Source organism: Lutjanus erythropterus, chromosome 5 (genome assembly GCF_056507025.1).
Source record: "Lutjanus erythropterus isolate fLutEry1 chromosome 5, fLutEry1.hap2, whole genome shotgun sequence".
Taxonomy (NCBI): Eukaryota; Metazoa; Chordata; class Actinopteri; order Lutjaniformes; family Lutjanidae; genus Lutjanus; species Lutjanus erythropterus.
In genome coordinates, this window is record NC_139321.1 from 15,877,593 (window position 1) to 15,899,232 (window position 21,640).

The 21,640-nt window shown below is 38.6% G+C and overlaps 2 protein-coding genes across 3 annotated transcripts; both read left to right on the top strand.

The window, feature by feature from the left end:
* The first annotated feature begins 1,970 nt into the window (after positions 1-1,970).
* Positions 1,971-12,170, top strand: setd7 (SET domain containing 7, histone lysine methyltransferase). The gene is made up of 8 exons (XM_084718852.1): positions 1,971-2,128; positions 3,722-3,851; positions 7,073-7,274; positions 7,484-7,673; positions 7,928-8,009; positions 8,118-8,235; positions 9,844-10,001; positions 11,624-12,170. The coding sequence occupies exons 1-8, from the start codon at positions 2,089-2,091 to the stop codon at positions 11,814-11,816; spliced, it is 1,113 nt and encodes a 370-aa protein (XP_084574978.1). The 5' UTR covers positions 1,971-2,088; the 3' UTR covers positions 11,817-12,170.
* Positions 12,171-13,714: 1,544 nt separating this feature from the next.
* Positions 13,715-17,809, top strand: LOC146326588 (uncharacterized). Of its 2 annotated transcripts, none has more exons than XM_084718370.1 (6): positions 13,715-13,974; positions 15,341-15,400; positions 15,784-15,915; positions 16,765-16,911; positions 17,136-17,193; positions 17,631-17,809. In XM_084718370.1, exons 1-6 carry the CDS (start codon positions 13,810-13,812, stop codon positions 17,738-17,740), a joined length of 672 nt encoding a protein of 223 aa, XP_084574496.1. In that variant the 5' UTR covers positions 13,715-13,809; the 3' UTR covers positions 17,741-17,809. The 2 variants fall into 2 exon arrangements, with proteins under 2 accessions (XP_084574496.1, XP_084574497.1); XM_084718371.1 differs by having other exon boundaries at positions 17,634-17,809.
* Positions 17,810-21,640: the final 3,831 nt, after the last annotated feature.

Below are 21,640 nucleotides of genomic sequence, written 5' to 3' on the forward strand. Positions count from 1 at the left end.
AAAATGTATTCCAATACAGTTGCTGATTAGCAGTTAAAAAAAATATAGTCCTGATCCAAGTATCACAAATTAAAGAAATGTAACTTTATTATTTTCCGTTACTTCTGGATTACTTCTAACGTTAGTGGTTGGTGTGTGTTGCTAAAGTTGGCACTTGGTCTGTGTAGCCAACATTAGCAGTTGCTCTGTGTAGCTAATGTTAGCACCTGGTCTGTGTAGCTAACTTTAGCAGTTAGACTGATTGGCTAACATTAGCAGTTAGTTGATATTGCTAACAACTGCTAATAATGCACATTTTTTATTAAATGTAACTGTAATCTGATTTCATTTCCCCCTTTCTGTATCCTAATTACTTAATTCCATGACATGCATGTTTTGGATTACCTCAAGTGAAATTGATTAGCATAATATAATGTTTGATGTAGGGATGTGTATTGGGAAGACTCTGGTGATACGATACACACACACACCATACTCACAATACAGGGAGTATGATTCAATATTTTGCAATATATTACAATACACTGAGCAAGGTGATATATGTATTTTTTTCTAATTTTAGTAAAATTGTAACAGTATAAAGTACACACCTCCATATGCATGACATCTTAATTAAAACATTTACTTTTTATGCAATTAAAACAGTGAAGATAGACAGCAACACTCCCATCTAGTGGCTGGGGTTTTAAACACAACAGAAAATGAAACTGCTATGTATCACAATATCACAATACAGTGTTTTTGAGACTCTATACAGTATCACAAAACATAATATCACTACATGAACATTTAAAACATTCATGTCTATTTTTGTACATAAAGGCAGCATAAATGAGCTTTTACTTTTTCAGTAGCCCCGCCTGCCACCCAACACAGGCTGCAGCTGTTTATATTTACAGCCCTGCTAAATAATTCCAGTTATGGAGGGGAGACACTGCTGACTCCAGGATGGGCAGGGCTGATCCTGACAGGTTCAGTTTCATTTGAGGGAGAGCTGAGTGATGAAGTCAGAAAAATGTGTCACAATAAAATTACAGACAAAATGGGGCAATGGGACCGTGGAAGCACCGTTTAGCACCTGGAACAATGAACACATAACTGTAAAATGTAATTGATGAAATCATTTTAATAATTTTGTGCTGCTTTATGTCTGTTATGAAAGCTCATTTCCAACAGTGAAAGAAAAAAATACCCCCATGGTAATATTATGAGATTAAAAAAAAAAAAGTCTGAAAGTTTGACATTTAAAAATCATAATTATAAGATTAAAAACAAATTAATTATGAGATAAGTTATCACTGAGATGGTTTTTTGTTGTTGTTTTTTTTTTAAAAAAAGTCATACTTATGTGATAAAAAGTCAAACAATCATAGTTATGTAATCATAGTTTTGATGTTTTATCTCATAATTTTGACTTTTATCTCAGAATAGTAACCTTTTATATCAGAATTTCAATGTTTTATCCCACAATTATGACGTTCAAGCTCATAAGTTTGACTTTTTAATTTCAGAATTTGGACTTTTTGTCATAATTTGGATTTTTTTTTGTCATAAACATAGGTTCAGCCTTTTAATCTCAGAATTCTGACTTTTTATGACATACTTACAGTTTTTCCTCATAATTTAAAGTTTCATCTCATAATTTCAACTATTTCTTTATAATTTGGACCTTTTAATCTGATACTTTAGGCTATCTCATGATTTTGACCTTTCAATCTAACAATTTTGACTTTTTATCTCAAAATTTCGACTACATTTCTGTCTCATAATCATGACTAGATTTATATCTCATAATTAGGATTTTTTAAATGTCATAATTAGGACTTTTATCTCTGTTTTTTAAACTCTATTTTAATCTAATTAATTTTATAATTATCATTTGCCATCAGGATTTTTTTTTTTCTTTCACTGGCGGAAATGGTCTTCCATAGATGAAGCCTTTAAGTGATATGCTCGTGGTTAAAGTGAGGCTGCAGAGGCTCGTCAGCTGTCAGATCATGCCATGCCCATGACGCCCCACGAGTGACAGTAGAGCAGTGAAACCCGCGGTGTGTTGTGGTCATCCTCCGGCAGACTGTCTCCTGCACCATGGACAGCGATGATGAGAACATAGAGGAGGCTGTGGAAGGTAAGCAACACCTCCATTTTTGTCATATATCCCCGCGAGCGATGAGGTGTAGGTTATGGACGGTATTTTAGTGTTGTTCAGAGATTGTGATGTCAGTTGTCGGTAAATCTCCATGAGTCAGTCTGTCGGTGGGCCCGCTCGGTAACTTCAGAGCGCCGCGGACTTTATTACAGCCGCGAACCCGCTTGACAAGCGAGTGAGGGCGGCCCGGATGAAAGCGGCGTCCCGCTGCAGAGCCAGCGTGGCTGCTGGAGAGAGAGGAAGTGTACCATAACATTTTAGTCCCTCACAGTTTCATACACGTGTGCTCGCCTCTCTAATCCATGTTTAGGTGCGGCGTTATGAGACTTTATGACACTCCTGTGGAGACAAAGAGCATTTACACTGAGAATTATTTCCGTTTATCAGAACTGAATTCATGAAAACTGAGCATCGTGACACACAGTGACACCCTGTTTTTGGTGTGCAGGGAAACTGAACCCAAATCTGGAAACATGGGAGAGTTATTCTGCTTGAAATGCTGGCTCCCCTTACAGTCTTCAGGCTCTCCTGGGAATTTTGGCATGACTTTGAGCCACCGATCAATATGAACCTGCAGAATAAATCTCTTCTGTCTGTGAAAGACAACTTTTGACTATCACAAGTCCTGTTATTCCTGCTTCAACAGGAGAGACAGTAATGGCCACAAGGGGCACTGCTATGGAAGCCCATTTTTGCCAATCAAAGAAAAAAAAAAGAAATAAAACAAAGCTGAAATGATGAGGTAAAAAGGCAAAATAATGAGATAAAAATTCCAATTTATGAGATGAAACGTCAAAATTGTGAGATAAAGTCTTAGTGGTGGAAAGAGTATTGAAAATCTGTAATCAAGTACAAGTGCTGTTACATTTCTAAAAAAAATACTCAGTTACAAAAGTAAAAGCACTGGTGTTAGAAAACTGCTCAAGTAAAACTAAAGTACCCTTCTTAAGAACTACTCAGAGTACTAGTTACTTTTTAACCGCTCGTGTTTAATACATTATCAATAGAAGTCAATCAATCGATCAAAGGAGTTTCTGTTTCTCTTCAGTCTAAAATCCTCCCAACTTCTGCTCCAGCCTGAGCTGTTCTGTTCAGGTGTGTTGGTCAATGCGGTTTTGATTTATCTACTATAATGTGTGTCAAATGAGAAAATGTACAGTATCTATACAGGTAATTTGTTATTTTCAAAGTTTAGACTGTTTGAGATATAAGATATAAACCTATAAGAAAAAAAAAAAAAAATCTCAGCTGACAGAACAATGAGGTCAATCAAAATAATGTTTAATGTGTACTCAAGTACAAGTAAAAGTACTACTCAATTACAATAACTTGATTATTTGTAATTAGTTACTTCTGCCCATAGATACCTTTAAATCTTCCACACTGGATCTTAAACAGTGGGAAAAAAAAATGTGTGTGAACTGAATTAAAGCAAGAGAGTCTGGACTCAAGACTGTGAGGAGCCAAGCAAGCATTCATTCAAGTAAAGTCATTAGACTCGACTTAGTCTGTGTGTGTGTGTGTGTGTGTGTGTGTGTGTGTGTGTGTGTGTGTGTGTGTGTGTGTCTTCAGGTCCATTGGACGACGACGGTCAGCCTCATGGGTTCTGCACAGTGACCTACTCATCCAGCGATCGATTTGAAGGACACTTCACGCACGGAGAGAAGAATGGAAAGGGCAAGTTCTTCTTCTTTGATGGAAGGTACCGTAACGACGTAGCGTCAGACTAAAAGCACGTTGAGATGTTCTGGTTTCAGAGTTCTGCAAAATTACCACGGCGTATTAGGGCCACTATTTGAGTTTAAAGTTAAAATTAGCTACAAAAAAATCTGAATAAAGTTTATAGAAAATAAAAATATACTACATCATAGTAAACAGGCGAGAACATTCTGTCAGTTTTACGTGTCAAATAAGAGTTGTGGATGACCTGAGTTCATAGATCGTGTGAAAAACTTTTGCTGGGAAGCTCCATTAAAAAAAAAATACACAATTAAAAACAAACAAATTTTATATTCCATTTCGGTCATATTCTGCCAATAGATCTGACCTTTTAGAGTGTTTGACAGTTAATTTAAAAAAAAGGAAAAAATATTTTGAGAATAAATTCATGAGTAAAAACTTGGTGTAATAATAATAAAAAAGAGGAACACTTTAAGTGCAGTGTACAGATAAACGACACTGAGTTGGCACCGGGCCAAATTAACTTAAACTACCGATAAGTTACATAATGTTAGCTGGTCATCAACATATTGTGAATGTCTGTTTAACTTGTAAAATCTATGTCGAGTTATCTTAAGCTAATAACTTACGTCTACCTCTTCTCCGGCCGGTAATTCGCTGCTTTATTGTTTATTTGTAATTCGGGAATTCGCTCCTCTGACTCTGCCCTGTCGCCTAGGTGCTTGACGTGCTTGACGACCGCGCCCCCCCAAACAACGCTAGCATCATGCAAATGAGCACGCGCAAGTATATTTCCATACTGAGCAAGATAGTTATCTGCAGTTTACCTTAGTGCTCGCAAGTACCCGACAGGAGTCTGGCCGCCACTCCTAAATGAATGTAGAGGAAACACTGATGTTGGTTTTTAAGGAAGTTAAAATGAAAGGAAACAACTTAAGTGCATGTCCATTTTTCTTAAACCTCCATAGCCGGACATGTTTTGAAACACAGTGGTCACTTTGTTTCCTCCAGACTGAGACAAAGAGTGCAGAGGTTCGTGGTATTGGAAAAGAATAAAACAGGGTGGACTTTATGACTCTTGAAATGATATGAGAGGCAGCCGGAGTCAGCTGTTGTAGAAGAACGCTCTGCAGTGAGTGGACTTTAATGCTGTGCTCGTATCTTGTTTATACCCCATTTAGATGTACACAGTGGCTCACAGCTCTGTCTGACGGGCACCAGGCCCTGTCTGTGTGCTTTCCAAAGAAAAGCTTTGGGAAATTCTGTCATTACACCGCAAGTGGGGAAGTTAACAAGACGTGCATTTGCCAAAGCAACTTTGACATTCTCATCCTTTAGGAGTTTTCTTTGCAGGGTTCATACGGGTGCTGGAAATCCTTGAAAATTTAGTATTTTGAGAAGTGCTTGGATTTTGGATGAAGTGTTTGAAACTGCTTGAAGCTGTAATTGTGTCACCTGTCACCCACCTCAAATGTTGATCAGTGTTTCCCAAAGTCCAAGATGACATCATTCAATGTCTTGTTTTGTCCACAACGCACAGATTTCAGTTTGCTGTCAGAGAGGAGTAAAAAAAAAAAACAGAAAAATATTCAAATTTAAGAAATTGAAATCAGAGAACTTGGACCTTTTTTTTTTTTTTTTTGAAACCCATCAGCTTTCATCTGATTATTTAACTTCTGTGGGCAACTGCCAATATTTCGGGTTTCCTATGTGGCTGGTGGATATCCAGATAATGGATAACGCATATCCGGGACAAGACTTCCTCTTCCATGTGCTGGTCTTTGTTTACAGTCCCATTAGCAACTTCCCATTACACATGAGACTGGAGGCTAATCTCTTTAAACGGATATCTGCATATAATTGCAGAAATTTAAAAAGCTCATAAAAAGCTCAGATGACGGCCGTCTCTTCTGCTCTCCACTGGACTGTTTACCTGCATGTTTACCAAGCATGACTAATAATACTCAGACTAGTACTGCCTTGTTCACAGATTCTGCATTCAGTAGTAACTGTGCAGTACAGTGGACTGTTGGGAAATGCTATAACATGCATGTATAACCCAACGGAGCCAATCGAATCATAAAATGTGTTTTTTTTCATATTGTCCCTACTTTACTCTGAAAATATCAGTTTTATTGTTTCAAAATTTTATCACTTTAATCTGGAAATATTAAAACTTTTCCCCAAAAAATATTACATATTACATAACCTCAAAATATTCCCCTTTTAATCTCATAATGTTACCTCATTAATCTCTGAGTATTACCACTTTTCCCCTCAAAATAACATAATTTTAATCCAAAATATCAAGTTTTTTCTCATGACTTTATCCTCAAAATATTCTAACTTTTTCTATATTCATAAGTATGTAAGTATGGGGGGGATGAGAAGAGCTGCTTACAATCTGAAACCTAGAATCTTAAGAATAATATTCTTTGTTTTTTTTTGTTACCTTAGAATGAGCCCTTTATATCTACAGAGGCCTAAACTACTGGTATCAGTATGACTGTGAGATTCTATGTTTAATCCGACACCTTGAAATTTATTTACCCCAAAACAGGAGCCTGCTGCCTCCCATTAGCCTTTCATTCACCAGGTTGGCGAAGTCATGTTCTATGGCTTTAATTTTCTGTATTTGTTCATGTTTTAGAAAAAGTTTAACCTGAGCCACACAACAATGATAGCTGTCATGTCACATTCATATTGGGTTAGTAGTATACAGCTGTTGAAAAGTAATGTTTTTTTTACACACTGGTATCAGATCTGTACTCAGTATTGACCAACATACAAAGATCAGGTATCTGACAGGCAAAATCTGGCAAAATCTTTGGAGCTCAAACGATATACTATATAATGACGAATGTGTTCACTGAGACATTCTGTATGTATATGTTTGCGCAGGCGACTGCTTTGATTGGTAGAACTCACAGGAAGTTATGATGTTTGGTCAAATTTGTGGAAAAGTTGCAGAGTTTGGACAAAAATTGCAAGTTTATGCAGAATTCATGGGGATTGGTTGAATTTGCATCGCAACATTGCAACTTCCTTGAAGGACTGTTTAATACTCTGTTGCATTGAATCATGTACAATAAACAGTATCTGCAATATTTAATTACAGTTTAACGCTAATCATAATGCATGCACACTTGTACAGATTTCTTAATTTTACCTTCTTACCTTTAGGTGATTGATTGTTATAAAAGCTTCAGTTTGATTGTAGCTCTCTTCTTTGTGTCTCCGCAGTACGCTTGAGGGTTTCTATGTAGACGATGCTCTGCAGGGCCAGGGGTTGTACACGTATGAAGATGGCGGTGTCCTCCATGGGACGTATGTGGATGGTGAACTCAACGGTCCTGCTCAGGAGTTTGATGGGGAGGGCCGCCTGGTGTTCAAGGGCCAGTACAAAGACAACAACCGCTGTGGGGAATGCTGGGTCTACTACCCTGTGAGTCAGCTCAGTGCTCACTACAACACTGGCTTTGTTTGCATGTATTTATCTCAGCATTAGAAGTTCTACGTGGCACCACACGTTTGTTTTAAGACAAATAAACAGTTAAGATACAGTTCAGAGATCTGTAAATCGACTATGTCAATGAATGGTGTTTGTTAACGGTGTGTGTTGTGTATGTTGGGGGTGTACTGTGGTGCGTCTAGGATGGCGGCTGTGTGTTTGGGGAGGTGAATGAGGACGGGGAGATGACAGGTGACTCTGTAGCGTACATCTACCCCGACAGACGGACGGCTCTGTGCGGAAACTTTGTGGACGGGGAGCTGATCGAGGCTCGCCACGCCAGCCTGATCTCCAACGAGAGCGGAAGGCCACGCTTCGAAATCTCACCAGACAGTAAGTACAGTAGTTCTTTATGGTGAGAAAGTGAACTTAAGTTGAGCCCAGAGCAGTTTGTGGAGGTTATACAGGTGACCTTTTTACACGCAGGCTTCAGGAGGTAATGTCTCATTTCCTGAAATCAATCACGTTTATTTAAGATGCAGGTGTTGGATTTAGGGGTGATTGATAACAATGAAATCTTCTATCAGTGTAAGTAGAGTTGGTTCAACTGGCCCCAGGACATTAACATGACATGCTCTGTTTTTAAGGTCCTGTATACTCATATGACAAGTCCACGTCCACCTGTATCGCCACCCACACTCTGCTCGCTGACCCCTATGAGAGCCAAAAGTGAGTAACCTTTACACTTCACATGCAGCTGGTCTGATATATGATATGTGAATGATCCTGAGGCAGAGCGTCTTCAGGACCGTTCTTCATGTTGTTTCTGTGTGTCAGGGTGTTTGTGGCAGACTCTATGATCAAAGGAGCGGGACAGGGCCTGTTTGCTAAGACAGACGCCGAGGCCGACACTGTGATGGCTTTTTACAATGGAGTACGCATCACACACTCTGAGGTATGACACACACAGCGCAAGGAAAGGGAAAGGGATCAGTAGAGCAGTGATTCTAAACCAGGGCACTACTCCAGGGAGGTACTTCTGCTGCGCATGAGATAAAGACTGTGGACTGTGCTAAGCTAATTTGTAAATATAGAATATCAGAATTGAATATTGGAATAATACAAAAAAAACCCATATTGAATTGGGTGAAACACCTGAGCATCACATGTTGGGAGTGCAGTTAAGAGAAGTTGAAATAGTAAGTTAAAAGTAATGGCTAAACAGTTCAAATAGCTAATGGTGGTTAAAATAGATAGCTAAAAGCAATGGATAAACTGTTGAACTACTTAGTTAAACTGTTAAAATGGCTGAAAGTTATAGTGGTTAAACCCCAATCCCAAAAAAGTTGTTTTGTAGTGTAGAACATAAATAAACACAGAATGCAATGATTTGCAAAACCTCCCTGTTTTTAGGTATACACTCTTTCTGAATTTGATGTCTGCAACATCTTCCAAAAATGTTGTTACAGGGGTATGTTTGTCACTGTGATCCATCACCTTTTCTTTTAACAACACCCAGTCAGCGTTTGGCAACTGAAGGTGCTAATTGTTGAAGTTTTTAAATTCTTGCTTCGTAGACAACTTCAGGTGCTCAACAGTCTGGGGTCTCTGTTCTCTGCTTCAAAATGCACCACACATTTTCAATGAGAGGCAGGTCTGGACTGCAGGCAGGTCAGTCTAGTACCTGAACTCTTTTACTATGAAGCCACGCTGTTGTAACACGTGCAGAATGTGTCCCGGCATCGTCTTGCTGAAATAAGCAGGGACGTCTCTGAGAAAGACGTTGTCTGGATGGCAGCATATGTTGCTCCAAATCCTGTATGTACCTTTCAGCATTAATGGGGCCAAACAGATGTGACAATTACCCATGATGCCATGACAGATGCTGATTTTTGAAGTTAGCGCTGGTAACAATCTGGATGGTCCTTTTCCTCTTTAGTGTGCTTTGTTATATCATAAGCACGCTGCTTTTTAATGCGGTGCTGCCTGAGGGGTCAAAGGTCACAGGCATTCAGTGTTGGTTCTGATACTGTCACCTGTTACCTTTTAACTTGTTTACCTGTCAAATGTTCCAAACTGTCTTTTTTTAATCATTCCACAACTTTCACAGTCTTTTCTTGCCCTTGGTCCGACTTTTTGAAATGTTGCAGCTATCAAATCCAGAATAAGCATGTATTTACAAAATTCGATGACGTTTATCAGTTCAGACATTACATAACTTGTATTTGTATTGTATTCAATTGAATTTAGGTCAAAAAGGATTTAGAAATCACGACATTCAGTTTTTATTCACATTTTACAGTGTCCCAACTTTTTTGGAACTGGGGCTGAAGTTGGCTCAATGTAGGCTTAACTGTTCAAATGGCTAAAAATATGAATAAACTGTTCAGAGAGCTGAAAGTTTAAGTTAGTGGTAAAAATTGTTGGCTTAAAGTACTGGATAATGGTTGAAACATTTAGCTCAAAGTAATATTCAATGAGAAAGTTTTACATGTACCCTTAGTTTTCTGTATTTGTACTAATTAAGCCAATTATCTTTTTTATGTTTACATGGACTCCTCAGGTGGACAGCAGAGACTGGGCGCTGAATGGGAACACAATCTCATTGGACGAGGACACTGTGATTGATGTCCCTCAGCCGTTTGACCAGATGGAGAGATACTGTGCCTCTCTGGGTCACAAAGCAAACCACTCCTTCACCCCCAACTGCAAATATGACCCGTGAGTACAGTTTGACAGGAGCAGAGGACAGAGAAGGGGAGAGAGAGTCAGACATTTTCAAAATAAGACTTCATTTTTTGGAAAAATTAAGTTTTTTTCTTAAACAGTAGTTGGCAGAAGAATCTTTTCACAAAGTTCATTTGCATTACACAGTGTTCATCAGCAGCTGATGTAGATGCTTAAATTTCCCTCTTGTCCATGTTGGCTTAATTCAAATAAACTAACCATTAATAAACTAACAAAAAATGTATTTATAGCTAAGTTATATTTGCATTTAAGTAAAGCCAACCATGAAGAAGATGACGGTGGTGATGAAAGAGAATAAAAAAGTAAGTGAGAGGCGAACTCTGATTTGTTCATGCACATCAGTGAATGACCAATGATAGCTTTGTCACAATACCAGAAATTTTGTTCAGAGTCAGTTTATTTGCCATTTGCAGTAGGTACGACACTGGACATGGGATGCAAGAGTCCATAAAACACAAACACTTAAATCACACAGGCAGAATAAACAACAATAAAATAAACAATACAGAATAAAACAGATTAAAAGGAAAAAAGAAAAAAATCCAAATGCAACAGATGGATAGTTTCATTAATTAAATCAGCTCAAAAGTAAAGTGCACAGTTTAATAGTCCGCTAAAGTGCCTATGCAAAAATGACTTTTAAAGTGTCCAGTTATAAAGAGCATATGCAAAGGACAGTTTGTGCAGGTAAAAGCAGGAAGAACCAGGGCTTAAAAGTTGAAGTGCGTCATATTTAAGGTGCATAAGTTTTAAAGTGCATATGCAAAGATGACTACAGTTTGTACAAAGAGCAAAAAAAAAAAAGAACAACTTCTGTAGACAAATGAAAGACTCCAACATTAAAAGTTATTCAGTCTATGCACTGCATGGTGGAGCATTTAATGGAAGGATAGTGACTGCCTGAAGGGAGAGGAACAAAAAGACTGGCAGCGAGATGACATGAAGGGTCACAGGACAAGAGCCTAGAACTGTGGAGATCCTCCAGATCTGGCAGGCTGACACCAGTTATCTTACATGCCCGGCGCACAGTTCTGTTCAAAGGTTTTCACTCCTGCACAGCGAGAATACTCTCAATTACACAACGAGAGGCCGTGAAGAATCTGATTCTTTTTGGTGGGATCTCTGAAAGCCGTTACTTGGACTTTTTAACAATAGTTTTGGTGTTAGTGCGCCAGGTGAGCTCTTCAGAAATAGTTACACGAAGGACTTAAAAAACTTCTCACCGTCTAAACCTCAGTATCATTTATAGTGATGTGAAGCGAAGGTGCTTTTTTACAACTAAAATCAATGACAGGCTCCTTAGTTTTTGAAGGACTTAAAATTAGATTTTTGGCCTCGTGTGTGCATCTGTGCGACTTCTCATTTGAGCTGTCTATTCCAATACCAGTGAATTTCCACGATTCTTGATGCACAGCTTGATAAACAACAAGAACAATAATGAAATTTAGCCATGGTTTCAAAAGCCTGAGGAGGATAATAACTTGGCGATTTCTACTTATTTTCTAGCATCATAACATTTCTCATAATGAAAGCATGATGAAATTATCCTGGTTAGGTTTTGTGAAATGTTTCTTAAATTTTTTTGCTTTATGTAGGTTTGTCCACCCTCGATTTGGCCCTATCAAGTGCATCCGAACCCTGAGGCCTGTGCAGAAGAGCGAGGAGCTGATGGTCGCTTACGGTTATGATCACGAGCCGACGGGGAAGAACGGCCCAGAAGCCCCTGACTGGTACAAGCAGGAGCTGGAGGAGTTCCGGCAGAGACAGGCGGCTTCCGCTGGCCAATAAGGAAACAGACGGACAATAAAGCAGCCCCCTTCTACCTGTGCTACCACCTTACAAGACTCCTGCAGCATTATGATACCTGATACCCCCTGCAGCTGCCGTAGATATTTGAGATGTTATAATGCTTTGTATGGTATTCAAATGGAATACTGCTTGAGCAATTCAGTATGAATGAAGGCCCTGGAGAACCAAGGCAACACAAGAACTATGCAAGAAACCAAATGTTATTAGAGGAGACATGTCTCTGGCCAGAGGTGCTGTTCTGTCTGATTTTACCACTGTCCTCTTCATCACATAATGGAAATTCAGATTTACATGCTCATGGTGCTTATAAATTTAGGATATGATGAAAAACTATTACCATTTCTCTCATTTTTCACTGTCTATCCTCACTTAACTGCATTGATTCACACAGATTACTCGACAGGGCTTTCCTCGAGGTGTTGAGTTTAACAGCACTGTTTTACTGCACAGTATTTATGTCATCATCACACATCATCTGAACTAATTCATCTGGCCCAATCCATGAAGTGTAACTTTATAGGCCTATTCACTTAGAATACACTCTATATATATACACACATACATACACACATTACAGTGACTAATTTATTTATAATATCTGAAATTGGTAAAGAACTGTATTTCCTGAGCTTCGTAGCGGCGATTTGTAACAGAAGCACTCTGGTAGAAAATAATGGATGGTCTAGCACTACAGGAGAGACCTACAATGAGCTTGTTCCACTTTTCTAACCTTATTATTTGTGTTCATACCCTACAAAATAAAGTCCCACCTAAAGAAAAGCAATCCACCTGCCTCATTTATCATATGATGGAATTAGTTTGTGTGTATTTTTGACATAGCTGCTGTCTCAAACTAATATTAAGCTAATAAAGATGAGGATTTAGTGCCAAGATTTTTTTAAAAATGTGAAAGTTCTCCTGCATGAATTGGGCTTTTATAGACAACAGAATGGTGGTTTGTAAATTCCTTGAAAAATGTAGAAAACTACTACAAGTACTGTGGTATTTTGAATAGGCCGTATGTATTAAGTACATGTATTACACAAGAACATTTGAGGATCAAAATTAAGAGCTCATGATGTCTGAGAAAGAATATGATTAAAAAAATGGGAGTTCTTATACAGTTTAAAAATGAAGAATAATATACTACCATGCAGTGCACGCACAGCTGCCAAATCATTATCATGGCCTCCTACCTAACAACCAACATAAAACACTTTGAACTGCAATGATTAATCTATTATTAATGAACTATTAATCCTTTTATATTTTCATTATAGATTAATCATTGAGAGCTATTTTTTAAGAAAAAAAAAGTCCAACATCTCAGATTTCAGCTTCTTAAATGTGAATATTTTATCAAACAACTGATCAATTAACTGAGAAAATAATCAATGATGAAAATAATCATTAGCACAACGCTAAAAACACTATATTAGGCTGAGCAATTTCTCCATATTTCATATTGAGGTAATTCAAAAGTAATGGAAAGTTACCAAGTTACATTACTTAAATATTGTGATACTTGGATTACGTTAGTGAGTACATTTTTGAACAGGTAACCGTATGAGGACATTTTCTTTTAAAGTAACCCTCCCAAGGGGGCGTGTCTTGGCAGCCTGAGAGTCCAAACTCTGGGCTTCAAATTCCCACCTCTTCCCCTCCACCTGCCGCTGGACCGTCCAGGTTAATGGATAAACTTCCTACCTGCTGTAACAACAGCGAAACCTGCCCGGAAGATACACGCCGCCGGAGGGAAATACAGAAAATGCAGCTTTCTGGAATGAAAACGACCATATTTTAGATTTCAGTAATATTTACCGCTGTTTTAACCACCGGGGCTCTTTATGATTTTTGCCACAGAAAGCGACGCCGACGTGAAGTTTCACTCCCAACCGAAACTTCACCCCTGACCGCTGAGAGAAACGGTACTGACTGGTAACAGGTGACTGTAGCGGGTCGTTACCTGGACATGGACCGGCACAGGTACTTCATTTTCAACCAGAAGAACGTGCTCTTCCTGGGTATCCTCCAGCTGGCCTGTGCGGGTCTTTGTGTGGTGTGCGGATTCATGGACGCTGTTTTCCGCAAGGACACCCCGCTGAGTACCACCAGGACCCCGGTGTGGGGAGGACTGGTGAGACATATTGATCTTCTGTCTCTAACCATGACGTGTTTTGTTTTTTTTTTTTGGTTATGTTAAACCCTTTTCACAGCAGCCATTTTGTTGGGTAAACTCAGGTGTTATCAATGATAGTAATAAAGGCTCCGTTCCATTCAGGTCAAACAGAGTCAGGGTGCTGCTATTGTGCATGGAAAGAGTGCTACACTAAATGGAACACGACTTTAATTAGTATCATTGGTAACACTTGTGTTACCTCAATATGGCTACTATTAAAAAGCCCTATTAATACACATTTTAATAATGGCACACTGCCAATGTTCAGGTGCCTAAGCCACGCCCCTTCCCGTGTGAAAGGTAGACTATGGTGAGCAAGTCACCACTAAATTCCCCACATTCACTTTGTTTACGCACAAAAACTGTGCATCAGCAAAAATTAGGGGTTCCAATACAGTTACTGATTACCTGTCAAGAAACGTAGTCAGTAATGCAATCCAGGTATCGCAGTAGTAAAGTCATGTAACTTGATTACTTTCGGTTACTTTTGGATTGCTTAGGGTTGTGTATTGAGAAGAATCTGGCAATATATTGTGATATACTACTGCAGTACTGTAAGGAAGATGGTATAATTTAATTTTAAGAAAACTGTATGAATAATAATAGTATAAAGAACACACCGCCATATGCATAAAAACTAAAAAGTTAGTTAAAACTAACCACCGCTGTGTATCACAATATCATGATACAGTGTTTCCGAGAATCGATACGGTATCACAAAACATAATTTCATTATACTTAAGTGTATTTTCTTAGATACCTAGTTTTGTGTTCATTGCCAGGTTTATTAATTGTTTGTCCAGATTTTGCTTTATTTGTTAGACACAAATGCACGTCTAGATTAATAGCTGTAATTATGCACATATTTAAATATCCTATAATAAGTATGCTAAACACACTAAACAATTAAACTTTGAGTAACCTGCTATAAACTCATTTCAGTCTGGGTCTTGTGTATATCTTCTGTGTATCCTGATTTATAATTCCTATTTTTACTAAATGTAACTGTAGTGTGATTACATCTTTTTTTCTGTAACTGTAATGGAACAGTTGTAATGCAAAATGGCTTTACACTGGTGAAAAGTACATTATGACTTGTTGAGGACTCTAAACTTTTAAAATAGTTTAGGACTTGAGACTTGTCAGTCTTGACTTTGGACATGGTGTCGGACTTGAGCACAAAGACATGATGTAAGAGACAACAGGACATATTGAGACTTTTTTTCTTCAAGTGTTACCGACCTGTCGAAGCTGCTCGCCGGCCTTTATTCCTGCCTGCTGCTCGTCTTGTCGTTTCATTCAGGCCACTCTCACCTCTCTTTAGGTCATGGCCTCTCCAGGCGTTCTGGCGCTGTTTGCCTCCCAAAGGAAAAACTCAACACTGGTAAGTGTGACATTTTTTTTGACTCTTTGTGTCTCTGTATGTCCACTTTTTTCCCCTGAAAGCAAGGTAATGTTTTTTCCCCCACTGGTCTAATACCTTTCTTATTGTGGCTGCAGCACACATCATATATTTTGGCTTCATTTTTGTACAGTGAGAGGAAATGGAGGCGTGTCATCCATCTTCATATGGAAACTATGAGCCTGAACGATGCTGGATTTCAGTGGCACATAGCGATACTTGGGAGTTTCAGAAATCTGATAATTAGGGTTCCGATACCAGCATCGATATCAGCCTCCGATACAGCCTAAAATGCTGGTATTGGAAGGTACGCTAACTAAATATTAAGCAAAAATGTTGCTGATCTTGTCCGCATGTTCCTTCAGGTGAGTGTGATGGTGGTAGCAGCAGGACTGTCTTGTGCGGCGGCAGTGTTAATATCAGGTTACTCGTGTCTGACACTCACCTACGGAGAGGAGGATAAAGAGGTCTTCCACCACCACGACAGTCCTGAAGTGGTAACCACACACAAACACACACACACACACACACACATACTGTAGATGCTTTCCAGAAAAAAACATTTACTTCAGTTGATACTCAGTGTTTTATTTTGCAAACTGTGTAGCCCTTCCTCACACCGGACTTTTTAGTAGTGGCTGCATTCCATTCAGAAATAACAGTGTTTATTGGGACTGTCGCAGGTTGTAGTTCAGCTTGATAGTCATTGTTTGAGTTTGAATTTTTATTGTAGTTTTAGAAACCAGTTTTTGAAGTTTTAGGTGTGAAAATTAACTTTTAATATTAAGATAAATTGATATGAATACATGCAAAACAACCAGACCATCCTCTACTTGCTGTGTACAAAGAGCACAACTTTAGATCTTGAAATTGTGTGCAGTGTGTGTGTCCCATTAAAAAAAAAAAGAAAAAAAAGTCAGTGAATAATGGAGGTGGGGTGGATTGATGGGCCAACCAAGGAGACTAGGGTTTGTGTCCCACGGAAATGTTATTTAAAGGCAAAATCAGTAGGATGTGTCTGAGTTGTTCATAAACACACCTGAAAGACTGCTGATTGTTGAGTTTCTTTCCCAGGGCATCAAATACTGACACTTTGGGTTCGTAAAGTATCCAAAGAACAACAAATAAGAAAATACAAGCAGAGGGCAGCGGGGTCTCTGACTGTATTTTCTTGGACTACAGTGTATTCAGTGCACACTAGGTCACTAGGAACTGAGGAAGCACTATCATCGGTGAAGAAACACCAGAGGCGGGATAATGCTCTAATCTGTGAGAAGTGCAAGAGCAACGACGTCACAGCTATGGTTAGTTAACGCAGGCTTTCTACACTCTGTCTCTCTGCTCAGACGTTTGTGCTCCATCGGATGGTGAAGGGGGCCAACGCCACCATACTGCTGACCTGCACCATCAGCCTGGCTCTCTCCTCTCTCATCGCCTTTGTGGGCAGCCGTAGCCTTCCATGCTGTGGCTGCTATGATTCCAGAACTGGACTGGTAGGGAAAAAAAACACACATAAATAATAACATACATGATAAAGACATAAAACTCAGAACATCAGAAGAGAAGCTCAGAGTTAAACTTGGACCTGACATCATAAACTGCCTTGACTGGTTTGCATACTGGTTTGATTATTCTGAGCATTTTGTAGGTAAGAGGGACATTATCTCCCGAGGATGTGATGTTTTTTGTTTTGTTTGTGTGTGTGTGTATGTTGCAGGAAACACTGGTTCCTCAGTGTGATCCTGGGGACACTGAGATGGTTTGCACGTGGCAAGGTAAGGAGCACTGTTAAAACACTGCCTTCTTAAACTTGACATTGCTCGCAACGAGGTGTGTGGATTATCTTAAGTAACTGGGTCATGATTTTTGGAAAGACAAGCTTGTTTTGAATTTTTCAAATACATTTTTTTTTTGCTGCTGTGAGCACCAATAGCCAAGTGGCATTTAGTCACATTATGTTGGAGAGAAGCCAGACATCTCTATGGCTGATATTTCCCAAATATCTCTCTGCAATTCACACCAAAAATGTAGGTGCATAAATGTCACCACAGGCCAAACGGAAAAGTATTTTTTTTTATTTTGGGGTGAACTGTCCCTTTAAACTTAACTAGTCCTCGGTCACAGATGCTGCTGGTATCACTGAGTTTGGTAGAGTTGCTGCTTTGCTCTCAGCAGTAAGCAGTCCTGTGATGTAGTTCTCTTCTGTGTCCAGCAGGTGGTGATGACAGACTCTTCAACTCTCCAGCTCAGTCCACTGACAGGGGCACCACTGAGGAAGAGGAGGCTCCCTCCAAACTGCCTCCGTACAGCAGGCTGACCTGACACACGTCCACACCACAAACTGGTCCTACATATTTCTGTTTGTTTTCTCCAGTCCAGAGACGCGGGGGGGATAATTATGTATTATATTTACCTTAAAGTTGTGCCTGCACATTTCTTCCTCGTTTCTGTGGATGGACGGAGAGAAGGAATCTTAAGACTCAGCTGAAGCTGAAGATGTCGAAGTGGAAAGATGAATAGAGATTTTTTTTTTTTTTTTTTTTAGAGCTATACGAGTTGTTTTTGCTCTTGATTAGACCAAGCACTTTGGACTGTATTTGCTCTTTGACCAAAGATTTGCTGCCAAACTCATTTAAACATTGCCAAAGTTGAATACCTGCGTGTGACACGTATAATGAGTGAAAGTGAGTCGTGTTCTCAATGTATAAATTCTAAGATGTTTTAAGTGTATTTAATAAATAAATAAAACCCAACCGTGAATGTGTTTGAACTATTTCATCACCATTTCATCATCATCAAAATTTTCTATAGAGAGATGACTGACAGTAGTTTACTGTAAGGTTACACAAGTGCATTAGTTAAAGGGATAGTTCACTCAAAAATGAAAATTCAGCCATTATCGACTCACCATCATGCTGACTGAAGGCTGGGTTTAGTTTTTTAGTCCACGAAACACTGATGGAGTTTCACAGGAAAACAGCATTACAGAATGTTCCCCCAAAAAGCTGTGACATACCAAGTAGACTTGAAAGAAGTCATGTACACCATGTTTTAGCCTAAATCTTCTTCCCCCAATCTGCATGAGGGTCAGTAGATAATGACAGAATTTTTATTTTTGGGTGAACTATCCCTTTAAGCAATGCAATTTTTTACATCCTCCATCCATTTTCTACTTTTTCAACTATTCAAGCCAGCAATGCAGTTTAACTCACAGCTTCCACTATATTTTCAACTATTCATATCCTGCTCCTTTCAGTTTTTCTCTACTCTTTCATACTTAAAGTCAGAAACTCAATTTGAACTATAATGTTCCACATCTTTGATACTTTCAAGTTTGTTAAATTTAAATCCTGTTCATACTAATCAGGCCTTTTCGTACCGTTCCAACTCTTCATACTTCTTCAGCTGCTTCTCCATACAAATGAAAGCCAGCAATTCAGTTTAGCGTCAGCTTTTCAACAAACCTCATTATTACACTTGTACAGCCAGCAGTGCAGTTTAGCTTTCTTTTCAGCATTCAGCATTAGCACCGCATTTCTTCAGAAATGGCCTGTTCTAGTATCATGTGAGAGATGGCGCCACGTTTTGAAATGTTGGACAAGGTTTATTGCAAGGTTACACATAAGTGCATTAGTTAAGCCAGTGGTTGCCAAACTTTTTCTGGCATCCTGTTCATATTAATTAAGCAACTACTCCTCGTAATCCTTAAGTATCCAGCATTCACACCACAATTTCTTCAGAAATCTCCCTCTCGAGTATTGAGTGATTTTCTTCAGACATATGACTCCACATTTTGAAATGTTCAAGGTAGTTTATTGCAAGGTTACACATGACAAAACCATTGCAACTATTTGTCTCTGGTAGATTCATTCACGAGTCACTTTGTGAATTAATATCATTCTGTAGTTGAAGTTTTTCTTTCTGGAAATTTGCAACAAGAGATACAGTAGCATTATTCGCTGTTCATGGCTGTAGTGAAGAAAAGTAAGGCAAAGGAAATTATCATAGGGCCCGGCATGAAGGCGGATGAGGGGCTTTTATCAAAAACAAAGGACACTTAAAGAACAGAAGAAAGCAGCAAGCAAATCTAAAACAATAAAACACCCACATGACGTCCTCCACTGTTGTCACATTGCTGGCAAGCCACAGAGATGCACGTTAACACAGCTCGTGTCTGTGCTTGTTTTGTTTTGTTTTTTTCGTCCATGTGCATAGCCTCTGAACAGAGTCCTGAGAGAAGGCCTTTTGGTTTGATTGATAGTCCACGTCCTTCGAGAAGACATTAATGTGCAGTGGAACCTGGGGGGTGATCAGCAGAGGAGCCACAGGACCAGCTGTGGCCACAAGAAACATCCAAAAAAAAAACACTGAGACACAAAGCTGCAAACTAACATGAAATGGACACCAGTCTATGAAGCGTCATGGCATACGAAGAAGTAAACAATGTCAGCTTTTATCATACAGTGGTGTTTGCGAGACATGCTGAATATTGTAGCACAAGCTTACATACAGGATAAGTAGTGGGTATAGGCATCCATGTACATGTGGAGGTGCACACTACAAAGCCTTACACACTATGAGAGGTATGTGTTTTCACGGTTTGATTCACTGGCTAGCCTACACAGTACTACACTCTTGTTTACCAATCTGGCTATTTTGCAGACTCTCATATACAGAGAAGGGAACGTAGCAAAGACAATTCTCTCTAAATCCCATTTCCAAATTCCTCACAGGTTCCCTTTGCATCCTGTATTATCAGTTTAACAGACGATTCCTTGTTCCATTCCCCATGAACTTTGCACTCAGTGACACTCTTGCACTTGTTCATACTGTTTCGTACAGCAGTGTATTGCTGCCACTCCAGAAAAAGAAAAACAGATCAGTATCATGTCATAACCTGAAAAGATATTTTCATGAATCCAAAATACAAATTTATTAAGACAACAATATAGTATTGATCTTGTTTTGAAATCTTGCACGCTATAATGTGATAACTGATATTGTTTTAACATATCATAGTATTTATGACATCACATTCTGACAATAAGTTATGTAAGAGATAATGTAGATGTAGATAAATAGCATATTGTTTCATTATAACATTATGTTAACTTGTCATATGAGAAATATTTTATAACACTAAGTTATGTTGTAAATTTTTCACACAAGATAAATTTTTATATCAAAATCAAACAAGTTTCATTATAGAAGAAAAGTTTCTTGTTATAATGTAATTAGTTTGTATATTATATAATGTGAAAATATCTTGTTTTAACATGAAAATATCCTGTTATAACGATAAACTTTTCATGCAATAGCATAATAACATATCTTTATAAAATGGTATATAATGTCACACTACCCCATTATAATATAAAACATTTTTTATAACAATTTATCATGTGATAGAATTAATCGTTTCTCTTGTTATAGCATGAAATGTTCTTGTTGTAACAAAATGTTAACTTGTTATAATGTGCAGTATTTTATGCTTTATTTTATAGCGGTAAGTTATCACACTATAACATTAATTTTTTCGCAAAACAAGATAAATGGTATATTAAGATAACACGAAAAGTTTCAAGTTACAACATGATAAAATTGTGTTATGTGAAAATATCATCAAACGAACTTCACATTATAATGTGATCCTGATCTGTTAGTGTTTTTCCTGCCGTGGCAGTGATACACTCCTGTAGTACAGCACGCCTGTTCGGCAGATGTGTTTAAAGGATTCACCTTAAATGTGAACTGACACCTGCCACATGCTGCCAGGACGCCGTTTAAGCTCTGGTGCTGCATGCTAACAAGCTGGGCTACACAAAGGTGACGTCCTTCAAAAATAAGTGTCTTCATTTAAAACTTGTGAAAAGAACGGATTTTTTGAGGCCAGGAGAAACAAGCTGTGAACAAAACACTGAGTAAGTTGGTTAACCACTGCTGTGGCCAGCTACTGAGCTAACCGCTAACATGTGAGCCGGGCTGTCAGTCAGTCACAGCTCTCAAAGTGTCTGTATTTTCTCTGTGTACTGTCATGTACTTCCCCTTACTGGACTGAATACTCCCTTATGATTACAGTTAAACAAGTGTAGAAAATGTAGATGTGGTTCCTTCAAGGTATTTCACACAGCTTTCTTAAGTCGTATGAACATGGAAGTTTTTAAACACTAAACCCTTTTTCCAATAAACTATCAAGATTCCAGTGAGGTTGCAACTGGTATA